Source organism: Vulpes vulpes, chromosome 2, assembly GCF_048418805.1.
Source record: "Vulpes vulpes isolate BD-2025 chromosome 2, VulVul3, whole genome shotgun sequence".
NCBI classification, from domain to species: Eukaryota; Metazoa; Chordata; class Mammalia; order Carnivora; family Canidae; genus Vulpes; species Vulpes vulpes.
The window spans coordinates 14,383,525-14,405,316 of NC_132781.1; the positions used below are offsets into that span (position 1 = coordinate 14,383,525).

The window sequence follows — 21,792 nt, forward strand, 5'->3', positions numbered from 1 at the left end:
CCCAATAAAACCCTCATCTGGAACTTCCAGTTTGGCCTCTGTTGCTTGGAGATCCCAAGGACCTGCCATGGTCACACGTGAAGAAACCGGAACTCTCATACATCGCTGGCAGGGATGTCAAATGGTGTAGCCACTTTGGAGGACAATTTGGCAGTTTCTTGAAATATTAAACGTACACCTACTATCCAATCGAGGCATCCTGCTCCTGGGAATTTACCCAAGAGAAATGAAAGTGTATGCCCATACAAAGGCCTGTTCACAGCAGCTCTCTCTATTGGATCAAAATTGGAAACAACCCCAAATGTTCATTAACAAATAATGATAAACCGTGATATATTCATGCAATGAAATACCTACTCAGCAATCAAAAGAAATTAATATTTGACTATGCTGATTGAAAGAAGATAGACACCGCCCCACAGTACGTACTGTATAATTCCCATTTTTATAAAATTCTATGAATGCAAATGAGCCTATAATGACGGAAAGCAGGTGTTTGCAATGAGGGATGGTGGGTTGTGGGGTGGATATTACAGGGCTTACATATTAGTTGACATGTTATATAGGTTAGCTCTTTGTCTATAATGTAAACCGCAAATGTTTTTTCCAGTTTGTATTTTTTCTCTTGACTGAAATTTCTTTTGGGGGGGCGGGGTGGAGGGAGTAGAACTCTTTTTTTCGTGGAGTATGATTTGTCAGTCTTTTATAATTTCTGGTTAAAATCAGAGTTCAACTAGCCTTCGCCATTCCAGGGTCATGAGGAATTCTTTCATGTTCTCTTCTAGAACTCCTGTGGTTTCATTTGTACTTTCAGATGGTTGGTCCATTTGAAATTTATTCTGGGTAGGTGGTGTGAGTGACGGGATACAGTTTTTTTCTACTTTTCTTTTAAAATATTAACACTTATTTTGAAATGAAGTTTTATTTTCTCATGGCGTTCTAAAACTATTAGCATTGTATAGGAAACAATGACTAAGGCTTAGAAGTTTACTTTGGGACTTAGGGGCATCGGGTGGGGCATTCACCACCATTGCTTGAACATTTACTTTAAGAAGTAAAAGTTGGTTGCTCTACGGTATGTGAAAGTTATCTTTGAAGCCAACGTCTGTTTTAGGACTCATGGTGTTTCTTTTTTCTTGCCAAATAGAAATTTGGTAGATGGGTGGGGGTGATTTCCAGCAGTTATGGAAGAAGAGAGTTTACAGTGGGGAATAAAGAATACAAAACAACACCAATAAATGAAACAATAGAAAAAATTCTTTTATGCTGCATGGCTCTTCAATAGCTCTTCTCACAACTTCCACTGAACCATAGATCAGAGAGGAGTTGTCTTCTAGCTGGAAACTATCACTTCTGGGTATTTGCCCTATGACAGAGAATTCTTTGGTTTCCATTGTACCCATTCCAATCTGACTTAGCTTTACTGGTGGCAGTATCAGAGGGTAGCATTTACTGCTCTCTGACCTCAAGGAAGTAATAATCTAATTCAAACAATATTGTTAACTTATCTTCATTCACCCAATCATCTACTCTACTAACATGTTTTTGTTTTTGTTTTTAGAGAGAGAGAGAGGGCGAGCACCCACGAGGCAGGGAGAGGGGCAGAAGGTGAGACAGAGAGAGAAGAATCCCAAGCAGGCTCCAGCTGAGCGTGGAGCCGATGCATGGCTTGATCTCACGGCCCTGAGACCATGACCTGAGCCACAATCAAGAGTAGATCGCTTAACCCACTGAGCCTTTTTTGATCATCTACTAGGTACCACGCACTGTCCCTGTCATCATGCAGGCAGCAGTCCATTTGGGGGAGGACAGGCCATTATGACACACTGTAGAAGGTGTCTCACAGACGGAAGACTAGGGAGGTGAGGAATGCAGAGGGGAATGCAGAGGAAGGGCAGCTCAGTGTGGGGGAGACAGGAGAGAATTCTGGAAGAGTGGATGCCTAAACTGAGTTACAATGAGTGGGTAGGAATAGGCCAGAAAAGGAGAGAGGGAAGAGTCCTCCAGGCAGGAGAACAGCAAAGACAAAGGCACAAACATGTGATGGGAACTATAAATAATAGCAATCAGAATATAAGGGCCAGGAAATTGGTGAGAGACCTGGCTGGAGAGGTAAGCAGCCGCTGGATTGTGAAGGATTGTAAACAGACTTTCTGTGGAGGGCAGTAGGGAGCTATCACAATTTCAAGCAGGGGAGTGAAAAGAACTGATATTTATCTTAGGAAGCACCCAGTGGCCTGATATACTGTGTATATTTAAAGGTATAGCCTGGGGGGCCTGGCTGGCTCAAATCCCAGGGTCATGAGTTTAATAAGCCCCAGCCTACTTAAAAAATAAAAAATAAAGGTACAGGCTAGAGGGGCCCACCAGAAAGCATGCATACCTCGTAGGGTTGTCTTTATCCACACTAAAACCAACTGCAGAAGCCAGGGAGAGCCTCCTGGGTACAGCAAGTTCCAAGCTGAGTTTGCCAAGGCAGCAGGTCTGTCTGATGAACCTGCAGTTTTCTGGAAAAGTCAGCCCTGTCCTATAGCATTGCCAGGGAAGGCGGGAGGTCCAGACTTACACTGTGTGGAAAGAGGCCCCTGAGCGGCAGCGTTGGGAGGGTGAGGGGTGGGGGAGATGTGCCCAGGAAAAAATCAAGAGATCTCGTTGGGTGTCCTTTGGGTAGAGGATGGAAAGGGGAAAGAACTCTCACCCTGCCATGAGAAGGGGCTCCAAATCCAGGTGAGACAAGTGGCGGGGGAGGGGGGGAGGTGGTCAGGGGCATGAAAGGCAAATGTCACTTGTGCCTTTAAAACAAAGAGTCTGCGTTGTGGTCCCTCAGGAAGGCCAGTCATTTCCTGAGGAGATATCAGGCTGGCCCATGCTTCATTGTTCCCAGTTCCCAGCAATGGCTGCCATTACCTGACCAAGCACTAGAGCCTGTCTCTCTCTGTGGCGCCGGGAGAAGTTACCAGAGTGGTTTCTCTACTTTCACAGGGCGGATTTATCTGGGCCACGTGGGAAGTGCCTTCTGCCCCAGGGGCATGGCCCAAAGGCAGAACTAACTGCCCGAAGTTCACTCTCAAGATGCAACTGGAGTGGACCCAAGAGGGCAAGATGTGGCTAGGAGCTCTGCTGATACTTCTACTTTGTGAGTTTTTATTCTCTTCCCACATTACTTAAACTTCATGAGAATCCAAGCTAATGACATCAACATATTTCTTCTGTTGTTTCCAGGTCCAAGCCTTGAAGGACAAGAAAACCGTAAGTTGTAAAGTTTCTACTTCGCTTCCCTGTGTCTTTTCGTGATTCTTACAACTCACATCAAATTGCTTGGGTTTAATGTTTATAACAACTGAGAAAAACATTCCAGTTCAGAGCTAAAGTTTACTCCCTTCTGGCATTTTTAGAAGGCTTTTAGAATAAAACACTTGTTCTAAGCCAAATTCTAATCAGCATGTTCTAGAAGTTGCATATGATTTTTTTCTAGAAACTAGTGAATTGATACTTGTTTGGATTGGGGAAGTGAAAAAAAGGAGTGGTTCCATAATTTGTTTGTTTTTTTTTTACCATAAATGTCTTATTTTCATATTCTCCATCCCCCATTGTTTTTAATCACAAATGAGAGGTAATTAATCTGTTAGATTCAGGAGGACAGAGAATAATTTAAATTGTTATGACTTTTTCCTTTAAATGATCTAAAACAGATAATTGGATTTCATTTCCCATTGACCTGTGAGGCCATGATTACATCTCTAATATTTTGCGCTTGTGCAAAGCCAGCAGGGAGGGGGCGGCAGGTCTTCTACCTATCTTTAAAGTCTGGTTTATCATCCATTTTAGAGCTAATTTTGAATCTTTAAGATGCTCGGCTGTGTCTGGGGGCTGAGAGCCCACAGAACAGGATTCCCCTTATCTTTTTTTTTTTTTTTAAAGATTTACTTATTTCTTTCTTTATTCATGACAAAGAGAGAGACAGAGAGAGGCAGAGACAGAGGCAGAGACACAGGCAGAGGGAGAAGCAGGCTCCATGCAGGGAGCCTGACATGGGACTCGATCCTGGGTCTCCAGGATCACACCCCAGGCCGAAGGCGGTGCTAAACCGCTGGGCTACCAGGGCTGCCCAGGATTCCCCTTATCAGAGGTCACTTTACTTCACAAAAGAATGGGGGTGACTGGGTTGTGGACAGTTGTATAGCTCTTTGGAGATGATGTACATGGATGATGCTGGTTTGCTGAGTCCAAGCTTTAAGCAGTGGCTCCCAGGAGAGGCCATGAGCAAAGCCAGTCTGCTGGTCTTCTACCCCAGTGTCCATGTGCTTTGGCGGGCATGTGACCCCCATGGCAACCGGTGGAAGCTTTATATCCACTATCTTGGTCAGCATCCTACTAAACCAATGATGTCTCTGTGCCTCAGAGAAATAACCAACTGGACCAAGTGAGAGCCAGTTAGCAGGGCATCAGCATCAGAACCTCCGCTGTCTGGAATATGCCTCTGTGTCTAGGGCCATAGGCCAAACTTAGATCTTTAGAGCTGCCTTCACTTTGCCCCTTTGAGCCTTTTTCCCAATCTGTAAAATGGGGATGATAAGAGAATTGATCCCACAGAGTTGGTATGAGGATAAGATTAGATAAAAGGAGGCATATGATGACTAACAATAGTTTACTATCTGGTCCTAGCCCTCCTTCACAATCCTTCATGATCACGGTCCCTGCGTCACCCCGGTGTCACCCCGGTCTGTCCACGGCTGCCCACATACCCCAGCTACCATCCATACCACGCCCTACAAACACACAGGCTGCTGGGCCTCTGCTTCCCAGGACCTCCAGTCTCTCCCACCTTCCCCACCTCACATGGAAGTAAATTGCTCCTTTCCCAGGGCTCCTGGAGAAAGGCCTTTGTACCTCCAGGGAAGACCTCAGAACTGCAGGACTTGGAACAGGAAGCCTCTCTCGCTGCTTCCTCGGGCCTCCACCTTGTTTTACACTTGAGGAAACTGAGGCACAGAAACCATGAGGTACCTGCATGTGGTCAACTGGGTGTTAGCAGCATGGGCGCTAGGACCAAGTCTCCCATTCCTCCGGTCACCCAAGATCATGCTGATGACACGTTAACATGCATAATCTGCCGGCTGGCCCCACATCGCCTGCTCTGTGATCCAGGTCCTGGGTTAGCCTTGGCCCTTTCTTTCTCTTCCTTTTATCCCAGGCTCCCCCACCCAACCCCAGCCCTCTTGCCTCAGCGGATGACCTCAGCTTCATCTTCACCTAGAAAACACTGCTGTCTGGAGGGAACTCCCTCTATTTCCCGCCCTGCCCCAGCTGCAGGCTTATCTGCCTCCCCACCCATCCTTCCAGCTTCCCTCCCAGCTTCAGAGGTATCAGGGGGGCCAGTCCGTCCACCTGGGCTCTGAGCCCATCACTCACAGCATTCCCGCCCCAATCTCGCTCTATCATTTCTTCAGCCCCCACCCCACTTTTAGTATCTCTATCCCCCACCCCCTTTTGGCTCTTTCTCCTCTGTCTACGAACACAATGGGTAGCTCTTGTTCTTATAGGAAAAAGAAAAATCATGAACAACCCACCTCCTTCCATTATCTTGTGTCCCTCTGTGTATCCACTCTGTTCCTCAAACTTCTCTCAAGGCTCGTTTATAGCTGTCGTCTCTCCTGCCCCAGCTCTCAGTCTGCCCTCACTTAGGACCCTGGCTTTAGCCCCCACACCTCCCTGCCACTAGAATTTTCTCACTAAGGGGTCGTCAAAGACCTTGTAATAAACAAATGCCATGAACATTCCCAGCCCATAGCTATCCAGACCCTTGTGCTGCCTCTGCTTGAAGCTTCCTTTCTTGGCCTTCTGGACCCTCTTCCTTGGTGTTCTCCAGTCTACCCCTTCTACCAGTCCCTCCTGGGCTATCACCTGAACGACATGGTCTGGGATGTCTCTCCCGCCAGCCCTTAGTGATCTTTTTAAAGCTCAGGTGTCATCCTGTCACCTCCTTCCCATACCCCACCCAAATACCCTTAGGCAGGCCCAGCTTGGCCCTCTGTTTCTGGCACCTCCTACCTGACCCACCTTCCCCCTCAGGCCCCACAGTCTGGTTCCTGTAACTGCACATGCCCAGAATGCATTGATTTCTTGGTTCTAGGTAGTTTTGCCATGAACATCTTTGTTGTAAGCATTTTCATTGCATAACTAATAGGCTGTAAGGCAATTTGGCCTTGAAAAATTAAATAACTGGTTGACATTTTGTTGGTTTTATCAACTAGTTGAGTTTGGTTTCATTTCTCTGTTGACATGTGCTCCATTTTTGTATTATTTCAATCTTAGTCCTCATGTGGTCTACACAGTGGTGCAGAGTTTTGAACTCACATTTCCCATGGAACTTTGGAACATCTATCTGTGGACACATGACAGTATGCCAAGAACAAACAACAGTGTAGGAGGCAGTAACACCTTCACAATGTAGTACAAAGTTCTGTTACAAATATGCATTCTAGTATTTGGAAACTACTTCTTTTTTGTTTGTATTTTTTTAAGATTTTATTTATATATTTTAAAGATTTTATTTATTTATTCATGAGACACAGGCAGAGACACAGGCAGAGGGAGAAGCAGGCTCCCTGCATGAAACCTGATGTGGGACTCGATCCCAGGACCCCAGGATCAGACCTGAGCCAAAGGCAGATGCTCAACCACTGAGCCACCCAGGCATGCCTTAAGATTTTATATTTAAGTAATCTTTACACCTATTGTGGGGCTTGAACTCATGACCCTGAGATCAGGAGTCAAAAGCTCCACTGACTGAGCCAGACAGGTACCCTGGAACTATACCTCTCTTAATGAGGAAGGAACTTTAGTAAAAAAAAAAAAGAAAAAAAAAGAAGAGATCCATCAGCAAGAGAAAAAAAAAAGCATAATTCTATGAACGAAAGATTTGGAGACATGTGCTTAGGTACAATCCATAAAATACAATCAGTTATTTGCATAGAATTGCCATGAATCTGCACACATTTTGAATGTACTTGATTATTTTGTAGTTTACAATAGCTTTCTAATTTTGTTACTCATTTTCCATTACTCATTGTCCTCTTTAATGAATGTCCCTCTTTTATATTTTGTGATTTTCTCTTTTATGGCAAAACGGCTTTACAGCAAATAGTCATGCAGTGAAAATGCTTGCAGCAAAGATGCTCACTGTGAAAATATCAAACCTATGATTTCTCATGCCCCTGTGCCTGGTACACGCTGTTGTACCCGGAGCATCCCACCACATGTTCTTGGCCTTGTCCAAGGCTGGTCCAGAGGCCACTTCCTAGGTGAAGATGAAGCAGAATTTCCTTTGCCTCTCCTGAGCCACTCTTCCTCTTGGTGTGGATAGCATTGTACTTCAGTTATCTGGATCCCTACCAGCTGTATGATTTAGGACTCCAGGGATTATTTCTTATTTACCTCGTAATCCCAGCATCTGACACAGGTGCTCAGTAAATGCTTCACTGAAGGGAACCCAAACGGAACTTGGACAGACTTGAGATTCAGATGAGATGGGTCAGCACATTCTCTGCTGAGCACCAGAGTTCATGAGGGGCTCTGTGCTAACTGGCTCCCTGTGACTTTCCTGACAACGGTGGGTGGGCAGGGGCGGGAGGCTCTCTTCCCCCCTTTCTGAGTCATTTCCAGGTTGGCCAAGAGGCTGGCTGAGTCATGATGCCTCATCTTCCCAAGGAGCATCAGCATCCGCTGATGGTGGCTCGAGGTACAGGGAAGCAGGCCCCTTCCTTTAAGGTCTGGGGATTTGGCACAATGGTCCATGGGGGCCTTATCTGTGCTGTGATGACTTTGTTACCGTGGACCCCCCTCCATCAGCCTTCATCTGTCCAGCTTAAAAAGATCTGACCTCTTTAGGCTGCTGCCTAACTCCAAACTTTCATCACAATGGTTCTGAATATTTGGGGCTCAGAGAAGAAAGCTGTGGATCCTCTCCACCTTCCCACCCCCTCCCATAAAAAATGCATACTTGCCTATACTTTAGATGGTTCAGGGGCCCCCTACTGCCCATTCATGAACCTCCAGGGGGCCCAGGTGTGCACACTCACTCTATTGTGTAAATAGTGAGACCTGTACACGGTAATCCAGCTTGGCTGTTCCTGAACAGTTGATTCACAAAGAGGACAATGTTTTCTACATTATCTTAATAATCAATTTTTGAAGATCAGTTGGGTGGTATATTGCTGCCTAACAAATTACCCGCCAAGTTTAGTGGCTTAAGATAACAATTACCTTACAGCTTCCGAGAGTTAAGAATCTGGGAGTTCTGGCTCCAGGCCTGTCAGGCAGTTGCCCATAGAATACTGGTCAGGATTACAGTGAATGGAGGGCTTGTTGGAGACTGAGGGGATTTGCCTTGAAGCTCAGTCATTCGACTGTTCCTCACCATATGGGTCTTTCCAGAGGGATGCTCATGACTGCACAGAATGAGTGATCCTGAAAAAGGAAAAGCGTTCAAGACAAAAGCTGCAACGTCTTTTATAACCTAATTTCAGAAGCAACAAACCAATACTTCGGTATTTTTGGTTGCAAAACCAACCCTGGGATGATGTGGGAAGGGATTACATGCTGATGTGAATACCAGAAGGCAAGCCTCACTGGGGGCCATTTGAAGGCTGTCTACCACAAGGGTGGTGGTGGTGGAGGTGGCGGTGGTTGTGGTGTTAAAAGCTGTGCCACTGCTTTTTGTTGCATTGCATCAATGAGGCTTTGTGTTCATCAAAGAGCTGGGTTTCATACATTTACAATAAAATTACTGATAAATTTCATAAAATGCTTTTCCTTCTTCCATTTTGCCTTCCTTTCTTCTCTCCTGTCTGTTGCAGCTGGACATGGGAGTGTGATGTTTCTTCCAGCGAATCAGTTGAGTTGATTTATTAAGCAGATGTGTGTTTGTTTGCTTAGAAAAAAACAAATTGGCAAAAGTGCCTGTGCTAGTGGATATCATCCTCTCTAAAAAACAACCACCTGATGCTTTAGCCAAGTTTCCTTTAGGGCTCCTGTAAAAACGATATGAATTAGGTCTGATCAATCAGAGACCCAGGCAGGGATGGTGCTAAGCCTGGAGGGCCTGCAATAGAGAGGAATTGGGTCAACAGACGGTGAGCTCCGAAGGAGCAAAGACTGTGCTGATCCCACTCTTCTCTGAACCTCCAGTATTAGGTGCAATGCCTGGCACAGGGAAGCCCCCTGGAATGTCAACTGAATGATGAGGCTAAGGAAGAGGGAAGGGAATGTCATCAGCCAGGGGTCAGGCATTGGGCAGGACACGCTCTACCCCTTCAGTGCTCTTGGCCACCTTGGCTCAGTCATTGTTCAACTACAAGGGAAGGCAGATACGAGTGTTCTCATTTTATAGTAGGAGAAGTGGTAGCTTAGAGGGGTTAAGGAACTCCCAGCATCACCCAGCTAATGGCTATGTACCCCAGGCATGCCTGACTGGCTTTCTTCCTGTACCCAGGTCTGCATCCCAATCTGGGGCCTGACCAGCCAGCCACGGGTGTGCACTTCATCCAGGTTGATGACCTAGTGGGTGACTAACCCAGGGAGTCTGGAGAAGTCACTGTAATTAACCCAGAAAATGAAGAATTGGTTTTCTTTTGAAAAAAGTGCTAGAAATAGGGAGTGGATATGAGGTGTTAGAGCCCTCAAGACTCAAGTTTGGCTTTGTATCTCTGACTGACAGAACCCAGCTAACATTTCTCAAGCACTTCATCTATTCCAGAAACTGTGTTCCTAGTACTTAAACTCAGGCTCCATTTATACTTAGTATCATTATGTCCATTGTATGGATGAGCCAAATGAGGCTCAGAGTTCAGGAACTTGCCAAAGCCACGCAGTTTGTGAACAGCGATGGGATTTGACCTAGGCAATCTGGCTCTGCACCTACTTTCTTCTCCTGTTAGAATCACTGTGTGAAACAGCATGGTTTAAGAGGAGGAGGTACTGAAGGGGTAGTGAGATTGCCTGTCCCTACCTGAGAAGGGACCATATTAATTGACGGGAAATTGAATATGGTCCAAAGAAACTTTGTTCTGAGAGCTCACCAAGTAGACGACTCAGACCAGGAACTAGTAAGGAATAGAAGAGACAAAAAGGGAGTTATAAAGATTAATACTATAGGAAATAACTTGTGTTTAAACAATCACCTTGTTTCATCCTGCGGACTGGTCAGATGCCATTTTTCATTAAACTAATTGCTCAGAAGAAAGGAACAGGTAGGGACTGTTGTATTCATTTTAAAACCTGAGACATATTATAGACAAATCAAATTCTAAATTGTTCAGAAAGATTTGACCTTATTAAAAGAGAAAGAAAGACAGACCATCTTTGCCAGTATTTCTGGCCAGCTAGCTAGCTGTACCTTTTCTTATTTGAAAAATGTTTTGGGACCACTTGTAAAAATTACGTATTGTTGTTTAATAGGAGAAAATAAAGGAGGAAATCAGAGTGACAAGAAAGTAGGGGCAGGCCAATAAAACTATGGGTCTTTTAGCACACAGAAATTCATCCCAGGGGTGCCTGGGTGGCTCAGTCAGTTAATCTGCCTTCTGCTCAGGTCATGATCTAGGGCTCCTGGGATCAAGCCCCTCATCATCGAGAATCCCTGCTCAGAAGGGAGCCTGGTATCCCTCTTGCTGTGTTCTCATATGGTCATTCCCTCTATGCTCATGTCCCTGGTCTCTCTCCAGATTTCTTCTTATATGGACACCAGTCAGATTGGATTAGGGGCCATTTTAACTTAATTACCTCTTTGAAGGCCATATGTTCAAGCATAGTCACATTCTAAAGTCCTAGGGGTTAGGTTCTCTATATATGAATGTTGTGGATGTGTTTGGGGGGGCGGGGACATAGTTCAGTCCCTGCCTAAGAGCATCCTTTGAGAGAGTGCCAAACTTAATTTGGTTAATACAAGTCAATGGGGGCCCATAGCAAAGTAATCCAAGAATGCAGGTTTCTGAAGATCTTCCTCTGTTCAAGGCTAAGGAGGTTCAGGATATGTAGGAGACCCAATAAATGTACATTTATCAAGCATAATCCATGAATATTTTTCTGTTTGATGTGTCTGATAAGAATACATCTTTAGGAGCCTTACTTAAGCCATGTGACCTTGTTTTGCCTTTATAATACCTGGTGGCCACAGTCCTACACTATCTCTGGCCCCTGAAGTCCTCATGGGCCATATAAACTTCAGGTTAGGTGCCAAACTTTGTAGATGAAGATCTACCTCTCATGTAAAAGATTGGAGAGTGGGGGCATGGGTGTGGCAGGGGTGGTGGGGAGGAGAGTAAGACTTTGTATTTGCTTAGAGATGTGTAAAGACTAGCTGGAAGAAACTAAAATCAGAGATTACTTCTGCAAGAGGAGAAATTAGAACATCTCTGTATCTTTCTATGTATTCCTGATCCTATCCCCTTCTTCCCTTCAGAAATGACCAGTATCCTAATTTTTTTTTTTTTATGATAGTCACAGAGAGAGAGAGAGAGAGAGGCAGAGGGAGAAGCAGGCTCCATGCACCGGGAGCCCGATGTGGGGTTTGATCCCGGGTCTCCAGGATCGCGCCCTGGGCCAAAGGCAGGCGCCAAACCGCTGCGCCACCCAGGGATCCCCCTAATTTTTTAATATTAATTATATCCATCCACTTTTAAAGAAAAGATTTTATTTAGAGAGAGAGAGAGAGAGAGAGAGTATGACCAGCTGAGGAGGAGACAGAGGGAGAGGGAGAAGCAGAATCCCTGCCCAGCAGGGAGCCTGATGCAGGGCTCAATGCAGGACCCTGAGATTATGACCTGAGCTGAAGGCAGATGCTTAGCCAACTGAGCCCCCTAGGTGCCCCTCCATCCACCTTTCTAAGCTTGCATTATTTCAAATGACCTATCTGTGGGCTCTTTGGGGTTGTCACATAGACATCATATCATCTGCCTTTGGGGATTTTGAAACATTTGGCTATACTAGACACTCAAAAATTTAAATGAAATGTTTATAATATCTGATTGTTTTATTCACGCTTCATGGAAGTCGATGACACGGGAGGCTCACAGATCATGGCAGACACAGTAGCTCTCAATCCCAGATCCTGATGCTGAAGAGATAGCCTCTTTGAGAATGGGGACCACACACAGCCATCGCCTGCCTGGTCCCTGTGGGCATGGGGACCCCTGGATGCTACACTGAAGAGGGTGCGCTCATACCAATTTGACGTGGTAAAGGACACCAGGATGATGTTTCTGAGATAACAGGTGTGTCTGCTCTCCTTCCTTGGCATTTAGCGTTCACCATCAACCACATCCACATGAAGATCCTACCAGAAGAGGTGCAAAATGGGGAGAACATTACCTTGCAATGCATCGTAGACATCAGCACCACCTCTCATATCAAGCCTCAGCACTGGGTGCTGTTCTATAAGGATGATGTGCTATTTCACAATGTCTCCTCCGTGGAGAACACTGAGAGTTATTTTATTCCCCGAGCCCGGGTCTATGACGCAGGGACATATAAATGCACCGTGATTCTGAACAACAAGGAGAAAACCACCTCGGAGTACCAGGTGTGGGTGAAAGGTGAGTCCCTGCATTTGAAAGTAGCTCAAACAGATGCAGGATAGCACATATGGTAGCAAGAATAGTAACTGAATGGTTGGTAACCCTGGACCTACCCTTCCTACTCCTCTGCGTGGCATTGTCCTAACCTGAAAATGTCAGCATTAGACATGTTCCTAATATGCCAGGTTATTTCTCATCTCCTTGCCTTTGTATATATTAGTCTTTCTCCTGGGAATACCCTTCTTCTCCTCTCCTTGTGAACTGCTATTCCTTCTTCAAGACTCAACTCAACTCTTCTCTGACACGTTACCAAGCAAAACCAATTGCCCCCAGGGTCCCCATCCTCACAGCTCTTAGGCAGTCTCGGTATATACTAGTATTTGTATAAAAGCCCATAGGCTGAGCATTGACACTGGATGCTGCAGTCACTCTGCCTGGAGGCCTCTCTAAATTTTAAAATTCTCATCAGTGGGATGGAGGTAATAGTAATGCCCAGCTCAGGGCGTTATTGGGAGAATTAAAAGACATCTCTCAGTAAAGTGCTCAGTATCATTTCCAGCACATAATAAATTCCCAATAAATGACAATTGCTATTTCACTGCATTGCAAGTGTTTCTCACACATTTATCTGCTTTTTTGGACTATGAAGTCACAAGGAAAGAGATGGTGTGTGGTCCATTTTTAAAATCTCAAACAAAGAATCTGGCTCATAGCAGACAATAAACGGTCATGGAATAAATCAAGCAAATGATAAAGGGAAGTACAAATGGAGAAATGAGGGAAATCATGGGGCATTTGGGTTCAGAGATACAGGATTCCATCCATCCACTCATTGATTTACTCCCTTAAGAAGCATTTCCCAAGGCTGCCAGTCAGGAAGAAGACCAGTTGCAAGACCTGAAAATGTGTCAGGTGGAGGCCACCTCTAGGGGCACTTACTGTCTGGTGGGGAAGAGAGACATTTACAAAAATCATTATAGTCCAATACTCCTGTGATCTGAGTGCTGTGGGAACACAAAGGTGAGAGGAAAGCATTCCTCCTGGAGAAGTTAAAGATGGCTTCCTGGAGAAGGAACATTGGCTCCAGATATAGAAGATCGAGTAGGAGTTTGCTTGATGGTGGAGTGTAGCGTGAGTGGAAGAGCAGAGGCTAAGAAAGAGTACGAAGTATCCCAACAGAGTGCCCCTCAATCAAATTCCCCAATCTTTGGAATCTTCATTCCTGTCTCTAAAATAGAGATCACTAGGTAGCTACACATACCCCTGAAGTTCATTTGGTTTTGAAGATTAACTGTTATAACAGCGAAGTGTGCTCAGTAAGCAAGTACTGAATGAATGTTCGAGGGGCTTGGCCAGGCCATCCTTAGGAAGGGATAGTTCTTTCAGCATACAAGAAGCAGGGAAAACCAGTGGGCAAGTACTCAGGTGTATTGTCCTTTCATGAGCACACAATCTCTGGCCACTTTTTTGGTCAGTCCTTGAGGCTCACATGGGAGGACATGACATCATCATCCTCCCCCAGGGCCAGTTCTGTAGGTGTCGAACAGACAGTCGGGAGCACAGCTGGCTGGACATCTCTTTGTGTCACCAGGGGCAACAACAGCCACAGGGATGAAGCCCAGCCTTTCTCCATCTTCACTGAGGATGGGGCCTGCCACGACCAATGGGTCTAGCATTGACTTGAGTGATGAGGAAAGATTGGCAGGGCTGGATTTGGGAAGTGTTGAAAAGACAGGTACTGGCAGGTTTTTGAAACTTAGGGTAATTTTTCTTAAAATTTAGTGATTTAATGGATAGAGTTAGCAAGGTGAGCCCTGTACTTCCTTAAGAGCTGCCATCATAATGTCATTTTTGCATTTTTGTGCTCACTTTGGTCATCAGAGCAGTCATTCACACTATTGTAACTTCCAGTGATAAGAACTGCCACCTTCTTAGGCCCTCATGAGGTCAATGGTTGTAAGTGCTTTATACACATTTCATTTAACCCCTGCAGTAGTGCTGGGAACCAAACGTGGTTCCCCCCATTTCCAGGGGTAGACACAGGCTCAGAGAGGTTGAGTAGCATGTTCATGCCTTGGAGTTGCATCAAAGTTTGCTTTGATGGTTAGAGCCAAGATCTCTTGGACTCCAAAGTTGGCCATTCATTCATTAATTACACATTTATTGAGTCCCATTCTGAGGCAGACTGAGGACCCAACAATAAGTAAGACACGATCCCTTCCCTTGGGGAGATCAGCATGAAGCAGGGCAGTACTTTCATAAACAGCTGCAGCCACAGGTAACAATAGTGGTATGAACACAGTATAGGCCACCTTCCCAAGAGGACAGCCCGTCATCTCCAAACTGGTTGTCTCAAAACAAAGATTCATAAGAGTCATAAGCAACTGGGGGAGGTAGCAGGTTCACAGTACAAGATAGTCTGTCTGACTCTTAAGATGGAGCTCGTGACCACCAGATCACAGAGCCTGAACAAGACATGTAGTCTCCTAGTTCCTCCTCATCTGATGGCTCACCACCTAATGTACCTTTCCTCCTACCATTTCCTTTGCTCTAGATGGCCCTCCCAAAAAGCCCCCCACATTCCTTGACACAAGCAGTTCCCATGCACAAGTACCCTGAAATGCCTGTCCTTAGCCTCCATCCCACCTTGTCTATCCAAATAACACCCTTCCTCTAAGATTGCTCTCAAGCACATCCCTTCTAGAATCTCTCTGATCCCCCAGGCAAAGAGAGTCTCCTTCCTTTTTCCTGACTGCTATATCACTCATTATCTCTGCAATACATTCTAATATCTAGTTATTTTCAGCTTTATTGTTTTGAACTGGAAGGCAATGTATCCTTCCCCTCTCCCACCTCCCACTCCCACCCCAACTTCTGGCTTTGGAGTCAGACAGACCTGGAGTCAAATCTCAGTTCTGGGGATTGATGGCTCTGAGTTTTTGGATGAACCTTGAATCTCTCTGAGCTTCACCTTCATCTGTAAAAATAGGCACAATTTTATCTTTCATGCCCACCCAGGAGATTTATTATGAGAATTACATGGGGTCATGGATACAAAGTCAATCCTAGCTTGTGGTTGGCAGTCAATAAATTTTAACAACAACCACGGTAATGCTAATAGATACTAGTTGTTTTGTTTTGTCTTTAATTATATCAGCTGGGAAGACTTGTCTTCCCCATGGGTTTATAAACTTTGAAAGCACCAACCACATCTTAAGCATATTTCATATTTTTCAAAGTAGCTGGTATAGCTCTAGACACATAACATGCTCAATAACTACCTGGTAGGCAGTACTGGGGTTCTAAGAACAAAGCAGAAAACCTTCAGATGGGCCAACCACAGAGACCCAGCTGAGGGAGGCTTGCATAGCCATAGCAAACTGATACTAATGGACTTTCTCTTCCCCCAAAGGAGTGTCCGATCCCATAGTGACACTGGACAAGAAAGAGGCAATAGAAGGCGGGGTCGTGAAGGTCAATTGTTCTGTCCCAGAGGAAAAGCCCCCGATACATTTCACAATTGAAAAACTCAAACTAGATACAAAAGGTTTCAAGCAAAGAAGAGAAAAAACTTCTCGCAACCTGAATTTCATGATGCTGGAGTTCACAGTGGAGGAACAGGACCACGTTATATTTTTCCAGTGCCAAGCCAGGATCGTTTCTGGGACCCACGTGGAGACCTCTAGAGCCATCAAGAGTGAACTGGTCACTGTGACGGGTTAGAGTCCTACTCTCTTTTTTATCACTCTTTCTGCCTTGCTGGTTTGGGATGGGGAGAAAGAGCCCAGAAATCAGGAAGGGGGCTGGGGCCTTCTGGCTGGGCTTCTGTTCTCAAGACTGTTCTTAAGCACTTCAAGGCTATGTTTTTAGTTTAAAATATATGTGTGTGTATATGTGTGTTTGTGTGTACATGTAAAATTTCCCAAACAAAAGTTTCTCAAATAATACTTAATATATGAGGTATTTTGCCATTTTCTATTCGGTTGTATTTCAGTTTTTTAAAACACTGGCCATGACTCCATGAAATGATGCATTGTGTAACCTGCAGCTTGGAAACCATGGCTTTAAGCCAACAACCCCCAAGCCTGGGTCAGACACCAGGAGGTGGAGTCTGGAGGGGATTGGGAGGGAAGGGGGTTCAGGTCCTCAGCCTTTGCCTCCCACATTTGATAAAAGACTCCCCTCTTCTACCCACCCCTTATCACCAAGATATTGGACAAATAAGAAATAAATGAGGTGGCCTGAGGAGTGCTCTGGAGAGAGAAAGACAATAGCAGAGGGAAGCCTGGGGCTGTGTATCCAGGATCAAGAGAGCTCCAGGACAGGCAACCCGCAGAATGGGACAAGGACTTGTGAGCCGAGAAGAGTCAAGGCACACTCTAGTGCAGATAGCCTCAAGTCTTTTCTATAGGAGCCTCAAAGTTTGTCGTAAATACCCTTCTGCTTTTGGTACCTATTTTCACCTCTGCCCATTGTGTGTGTGTGTATATATATATACATACATATATATAGGTATGAAATTATGTATATATAATATTTTTCTGATTATAATACATGGTGTGGGTTCAGTTTTCAGAAAATATGGCACAATATAAAGGAAAAAGTGACAATCATTCATAGTACCACTGCTCAGAGAAAATCACTTGTAGGTCCCAGACTGGTTCTGCTTATACATTCATGCACACACACAATTTTTGTTTGTTTTTCTTTGTTTTTACAAAAAACACAACCTGCCCAACATACTGTTTTATAACTTTTCCTTAACTTATCAATATGTTACAAACTTTTGTCTGTATCAAGGAATACAGATGTAGGTCTTTTTTTTTCATGGTACCTCAGAATCCTATTATAGGTATGTACCATAATTTACTAGTACCATTATTTTTCCAGTGGTAAACATTTGGGTATTTTCCTAATTTTTTGCTATTAAAACAATCCTGGAATACACACACTTACACTTATCATTTGTACTTTTGCAAATATTTTATTTCATTATTATTCAGTCAAGTTGTTGATTCAAATGTTTGTGCATTTTAAATATTGATATGTATTACCAAAGCACTCCTCAGATTGGTTGAACATGTCCATCAAAAGTGATGCTAGTGTTTATTTTCCCACAACCTTGCTCTCAGAGTATTATCTACTTTCATTATTTTGTCAATCTAATTGAGGCACAGTGATATATTGTTGTTCTTGTGATTTGTATTTCTTTGGTTTTTACTGAGGTCGAGTATGTTCTCTGTGTTGATTGACCAATTACTACATTTCCCCCCATAAACTGCCTGCTCGTATGCAGTTTTTTTTTTACTGTTTTTTTACTGTTTTTTACTGTTTCTGATTGATTTGTTTGAGTCCTTTATAAATTAAAGGCATTAACTCTTTGTTGAGTGCTATGCAAATATTTGCCCAAGTTTGTCATTTGTCATTTGTCTTTATTTTATAAGCTTTTCAAGCAGAAGTGTTTCATCTCTGTATAATCAAACCTATCCATCTTTTTCCTTTTGGCATCTCAGTTTCGTGATTCACACCTGAAACTTATTAAAAAGTAAGATGGGAGGGAGCATTAGAGCAACTTAAGAGAAGGTTTTTGATAGGAAAGATTCAATTTTTTTAATTAATAAGGAAGGACAGTAATTGGCAAAAAAAAAAAAAAAAAGATAAAAAAAAGGGGGGGAGGACATAAGTGCCTCTTCCTCTCGTCCAGATTTGAGCCTGAGTCCAACCGGCTTATCCTCTTCTTGTAGAATCCTTCTCTAATCCCAAATTCCACATCAGCCCGGAAGGAGTGATCACAGAAGGAGATCAGCTCTACATTAGGTGCACCATTCAAGTGACACATCTGGTCCAAGCATTTCCAGAAATCATAATCCAGAAGGACAAGGCAATTGTAGCACACAAGAGGCATGGTAACGAAGCCACCTACTCAGTGATGGCCATGGCGGAGCACAATGGCAATTACACATGCAAAGTGGAAGCCAGCCGGATATCCAAGGTCAGCAGCATCGTGGTCAACATAACAGGTAGGGCTGCTGCTGGAGGGTGTGGGAATATGATGGGCTCAAGCAGTCACCATGCTGGAATCCAGAATGGCCAGTGAGGGCTGATAGTTCTGTTCCTGCTTGTCTGAATAATATACTCAAATGGGGTTGTGGTGCTCAAGGGAAAAAGTCAATGCTGAGCCAGTAAGCAGTTAAATGTGGTGGTTGAGTGTGCAAGTTCTGGCATCAAATCCCAATACTGTCACTCATTACTAGGTGACTTACTGAGCTTCTCCGTGGCACAGATCTATGAGATGGGGACAATGACAGCAGTCACCTGTAGGACTGTTACAATGACTAAGTGATGTGGCTCTGCTATAAAGAGCCTCATACAGAAGAAGCACTCCGTGAATGTTAGTTAACATGTCTATTATTATACCACATTTATCTTTCCTATGTGCCAAGCACTAGCCTAGATCCCAGACATAGGTCCTAAGATAGGGTCAGGAGTGAGAAAGCGTTAATAAATGAAAAAACAATAGTAACAATTCCCTTTTGTTGAACACTATATGACTGGATTATATACATTTTCATTTCATGCTATAACAATGCTATGAGATAGGTGTCATGATTCTGCATTTATGGATATGGAAATTAAGGCTGAGGTGTTAGGTCACTCACCCAGAAATTACAGGATTACCAGATGGCAGAACAAAAGTTATCCTCAGGTCCATTTGACTTCCAAACCCATGCACTTAAAAGTTCAATTGGACTTTTTCCTCCCTTTCCTGGTTTTACTTCTCTCCATGGTACCTATCGCCAAAGAAATATACTTTATCTTTTCCTGTTTATTGTATATATTCAGGGATTAGAATGTGAGCTGATGAGAGCAAGGACATTACCTGTTTTATTCAGTGCTATGTCAGTGTTAACACCTATAATAGTGCCTTGCACACAGTAGGACTTCAATACATATTTGTTGGATGCATGAAGGAACACTGGATGACAGAGTTTCTGAGGGCAGAGTGAGTCAGCACTTCCTGGTTGCCAAATGAAGGTGTTCATTCATTCCTTCATTTACAGAAAGCCTTCTAAGTGTCAACCATTGTGTGTACAATCACAGGGACAGTCCAAGTATCACAGGTAGGCTGCCAACTTCCTGACTAGATGATTGGCATATGTGTTGGATCCTGCTGGTCTATAATGTGTACTAGCAATTTAATTTATCATTGATAATGACAACTATCTTGATGGTACATGATGTTTTTCACCAACAAGACATAGTATCTCATTAGAGAAAAGTATTCAATTCAACATACATTGAGTACTTTCTTATGCTGGGCAACTTACTGGGGATAGACAGCTACTTAAGGTCAGATTTTGCCCTTGAAGAATTCACAGACATAAATAGACCATTCAAATGCAATATCATGAACAAGTATAATAAAGGGATGGGCATACTGCTGTGAGAGCAACAGGAGCCAAGTGGTGAACCACCTGACTCTAGCATCAGTTAGAGCAGCAGGGTCAGGCTACTTTAGGAAAGCATAAAAGCATCATTGGTGCCCAAGATACTACTGTTGTAGGTGATCATCTATACCCAGAAGTCTTTATTATGTGGAGTATGCAAGTCATTCAGTAGATCAGCCTCCCTGGCCCAAGATAGCAAAATGTTAGTGCTTCAGGCTCCCCTTCCCATCCCTTCAGCCTGAGTGCTCTGTGATCCCAAGCTCTGCCCTTTCCACATGGAGCTAACTGAGCCACATCAGGGCTGGCAGGCAAGCACCCTCATGTTCAAGTTCTATCAGGCCTTTGGAAATGTCTCCAGGCCCACCTATACACCTGGTTATCCACACCCTTGTTGTTATCAAGCCTCACTGTCAATGGCTCTATACAGTGACTTTAGCAGCTCACAAGAATTTTATGAAGATGAAAGTCATTGAATTAGTCATTTGTCTTTGGATAGAAAAGACAACCTCACTCCACCACTGCTCACCTTTTCAGATCCAATCTGTCACCAGGTGTTGCCAGGTCTCTCAACTCTATCCTGGCTTCTCAACTCACACCCTAACACTGGCCCTCACACCAAGGTGGTCTATTGCAGGGGTGTCCTGGAGCATCTCTGTTCTACTTCATTCTTCAACCAGCTATAGGAGAAGCCCTTCTAATTTGTCCCCTATTTGACATCACTATTCATGGGCTTAAACTCCTGCATGGTCATGATCCTTCACTTTGACCCCATCTCCTTTCCAACATCCCTCCTACTCTTTCCCCTTGGCCGACTAATGTTGACCCTAAAGGCCAAGTCCCAGATCTCCCTTCAGGCTCCCCCAGGAGAGTCCCATGGTCACACCTCAGTTCCCATCACACTCTGTTCCCATCTTTATGTCAGCAGTCCCACAAAGATCTAGCATCTGTCACCACCACTCTGTAAGCTCTTGAAGGACCAGGTCTGGAGCTCAAGTCACCTTACACCACTGCTATGTAGCACAGAGCCTGGCACATTGTAGGAGCTCAATAAATATTCATTCAATGAGCAAATTAAAGGCTAATCCTTATTAGTCTACATAATGGTTCTGCCAGTCTGTTACATTATGTCCTTTACAAATAGACTATTGTTCCCTAACAATTCATTCCTAATTCTAAACCATCTTGCACCTACTTCTGCAGGATGGTTTCTACTTTTCATATTTTTGTTTACATATCTTTAACAGCGAGTCATTTCTTTGGGATTCTTGTTAAGTCACTTTTTCACATTTTTTGGTGTCCACCCAATGAGATTGTAAGGATGTCAATTTCTTGGATTTCTTTTCCTCACTCCTAACCTAGAGCTTTTGACAGTGCTCTGAAAATAGAGAAGTCATTGTTTATATGGGAGGAAGCGTGGAATGTGTCTTGATAAAATATGGATTAATTATTGGGCTACCACTTTACTTAAAGTTTTATTTGGGGATCAGTTATAATGGAAACGACTCCCATAGCTATGAAACATCAATGACAATGTTGATTTGTATCCCCAAATCTTTATGGTGGGAAAATTTAGAACTAAAGGTAGCATTTGATTCCCTGACTCCTGGCGGCATTCTCAAACTCTAGACCAAGATGCTTTCCTAAGAGGAAGTTTGGGTCTCTGTTTCTTTCTCAATATCCAGATAGCCTCAATAACTACTGACTCCTTCTGCAATGAAGGCCATTATCCTGAAGCCAGCATGTACTTGCTTATACAAAGGACCAAGTCT

The 21,792-nt window shown here is 44.0% G+C and overlaps 1 protein-coding gene across 17 annotated transcripts in view; it reads left to right on the top strand.

Annotated features, from left to right (window-relative positions):
* The window catches only part of PECAM1 (platelet and endothelial cell adhesion molecule 1), a 71,807-nt gene that overhangs the window by 16,321 nt on the left and 33,694 nt on the right, over positions 1-21,792 (top strand). For 4 of the 17 annotated variants that reach the window (XM_072746793.1, XM_025999587.2, XM_072746784.1 and 1 more), the window contains exons 2-6: positions 2,983-3,136; positions 3,223-3,249; positions 12,303-12,593; positions 15,988-16,293; positions 18,320-18,595. In XM_072746793.1, the coding sequence (XP_072602894.1) occupies positions 3,073-3,136; positions 3,223-3,249; positions 12,303-12,593; positions 15,988-16,293; positions 18,320-18,595 (964 nt within the window). In that variant the 5' untranslated portion in view covers positions 2,983-3,072. Of the gene's footprint in view, positions 1-1,042; positions 1,076-1,561; positions 1,863-2,088; positions 2,113-2,657; positions 2,728-2,825; positions 3,137-3,222; positions 3,250-12,051; positions 12,594-15,987; positions 16,294-18,319; positions 18,596-21,792 lie in introns of those variants that run through there. The other 13 variants (XM_072746790.1, XM_072746785.1, XM_072746788.1 and 10 more) reach the window with 10 other exon arrangements.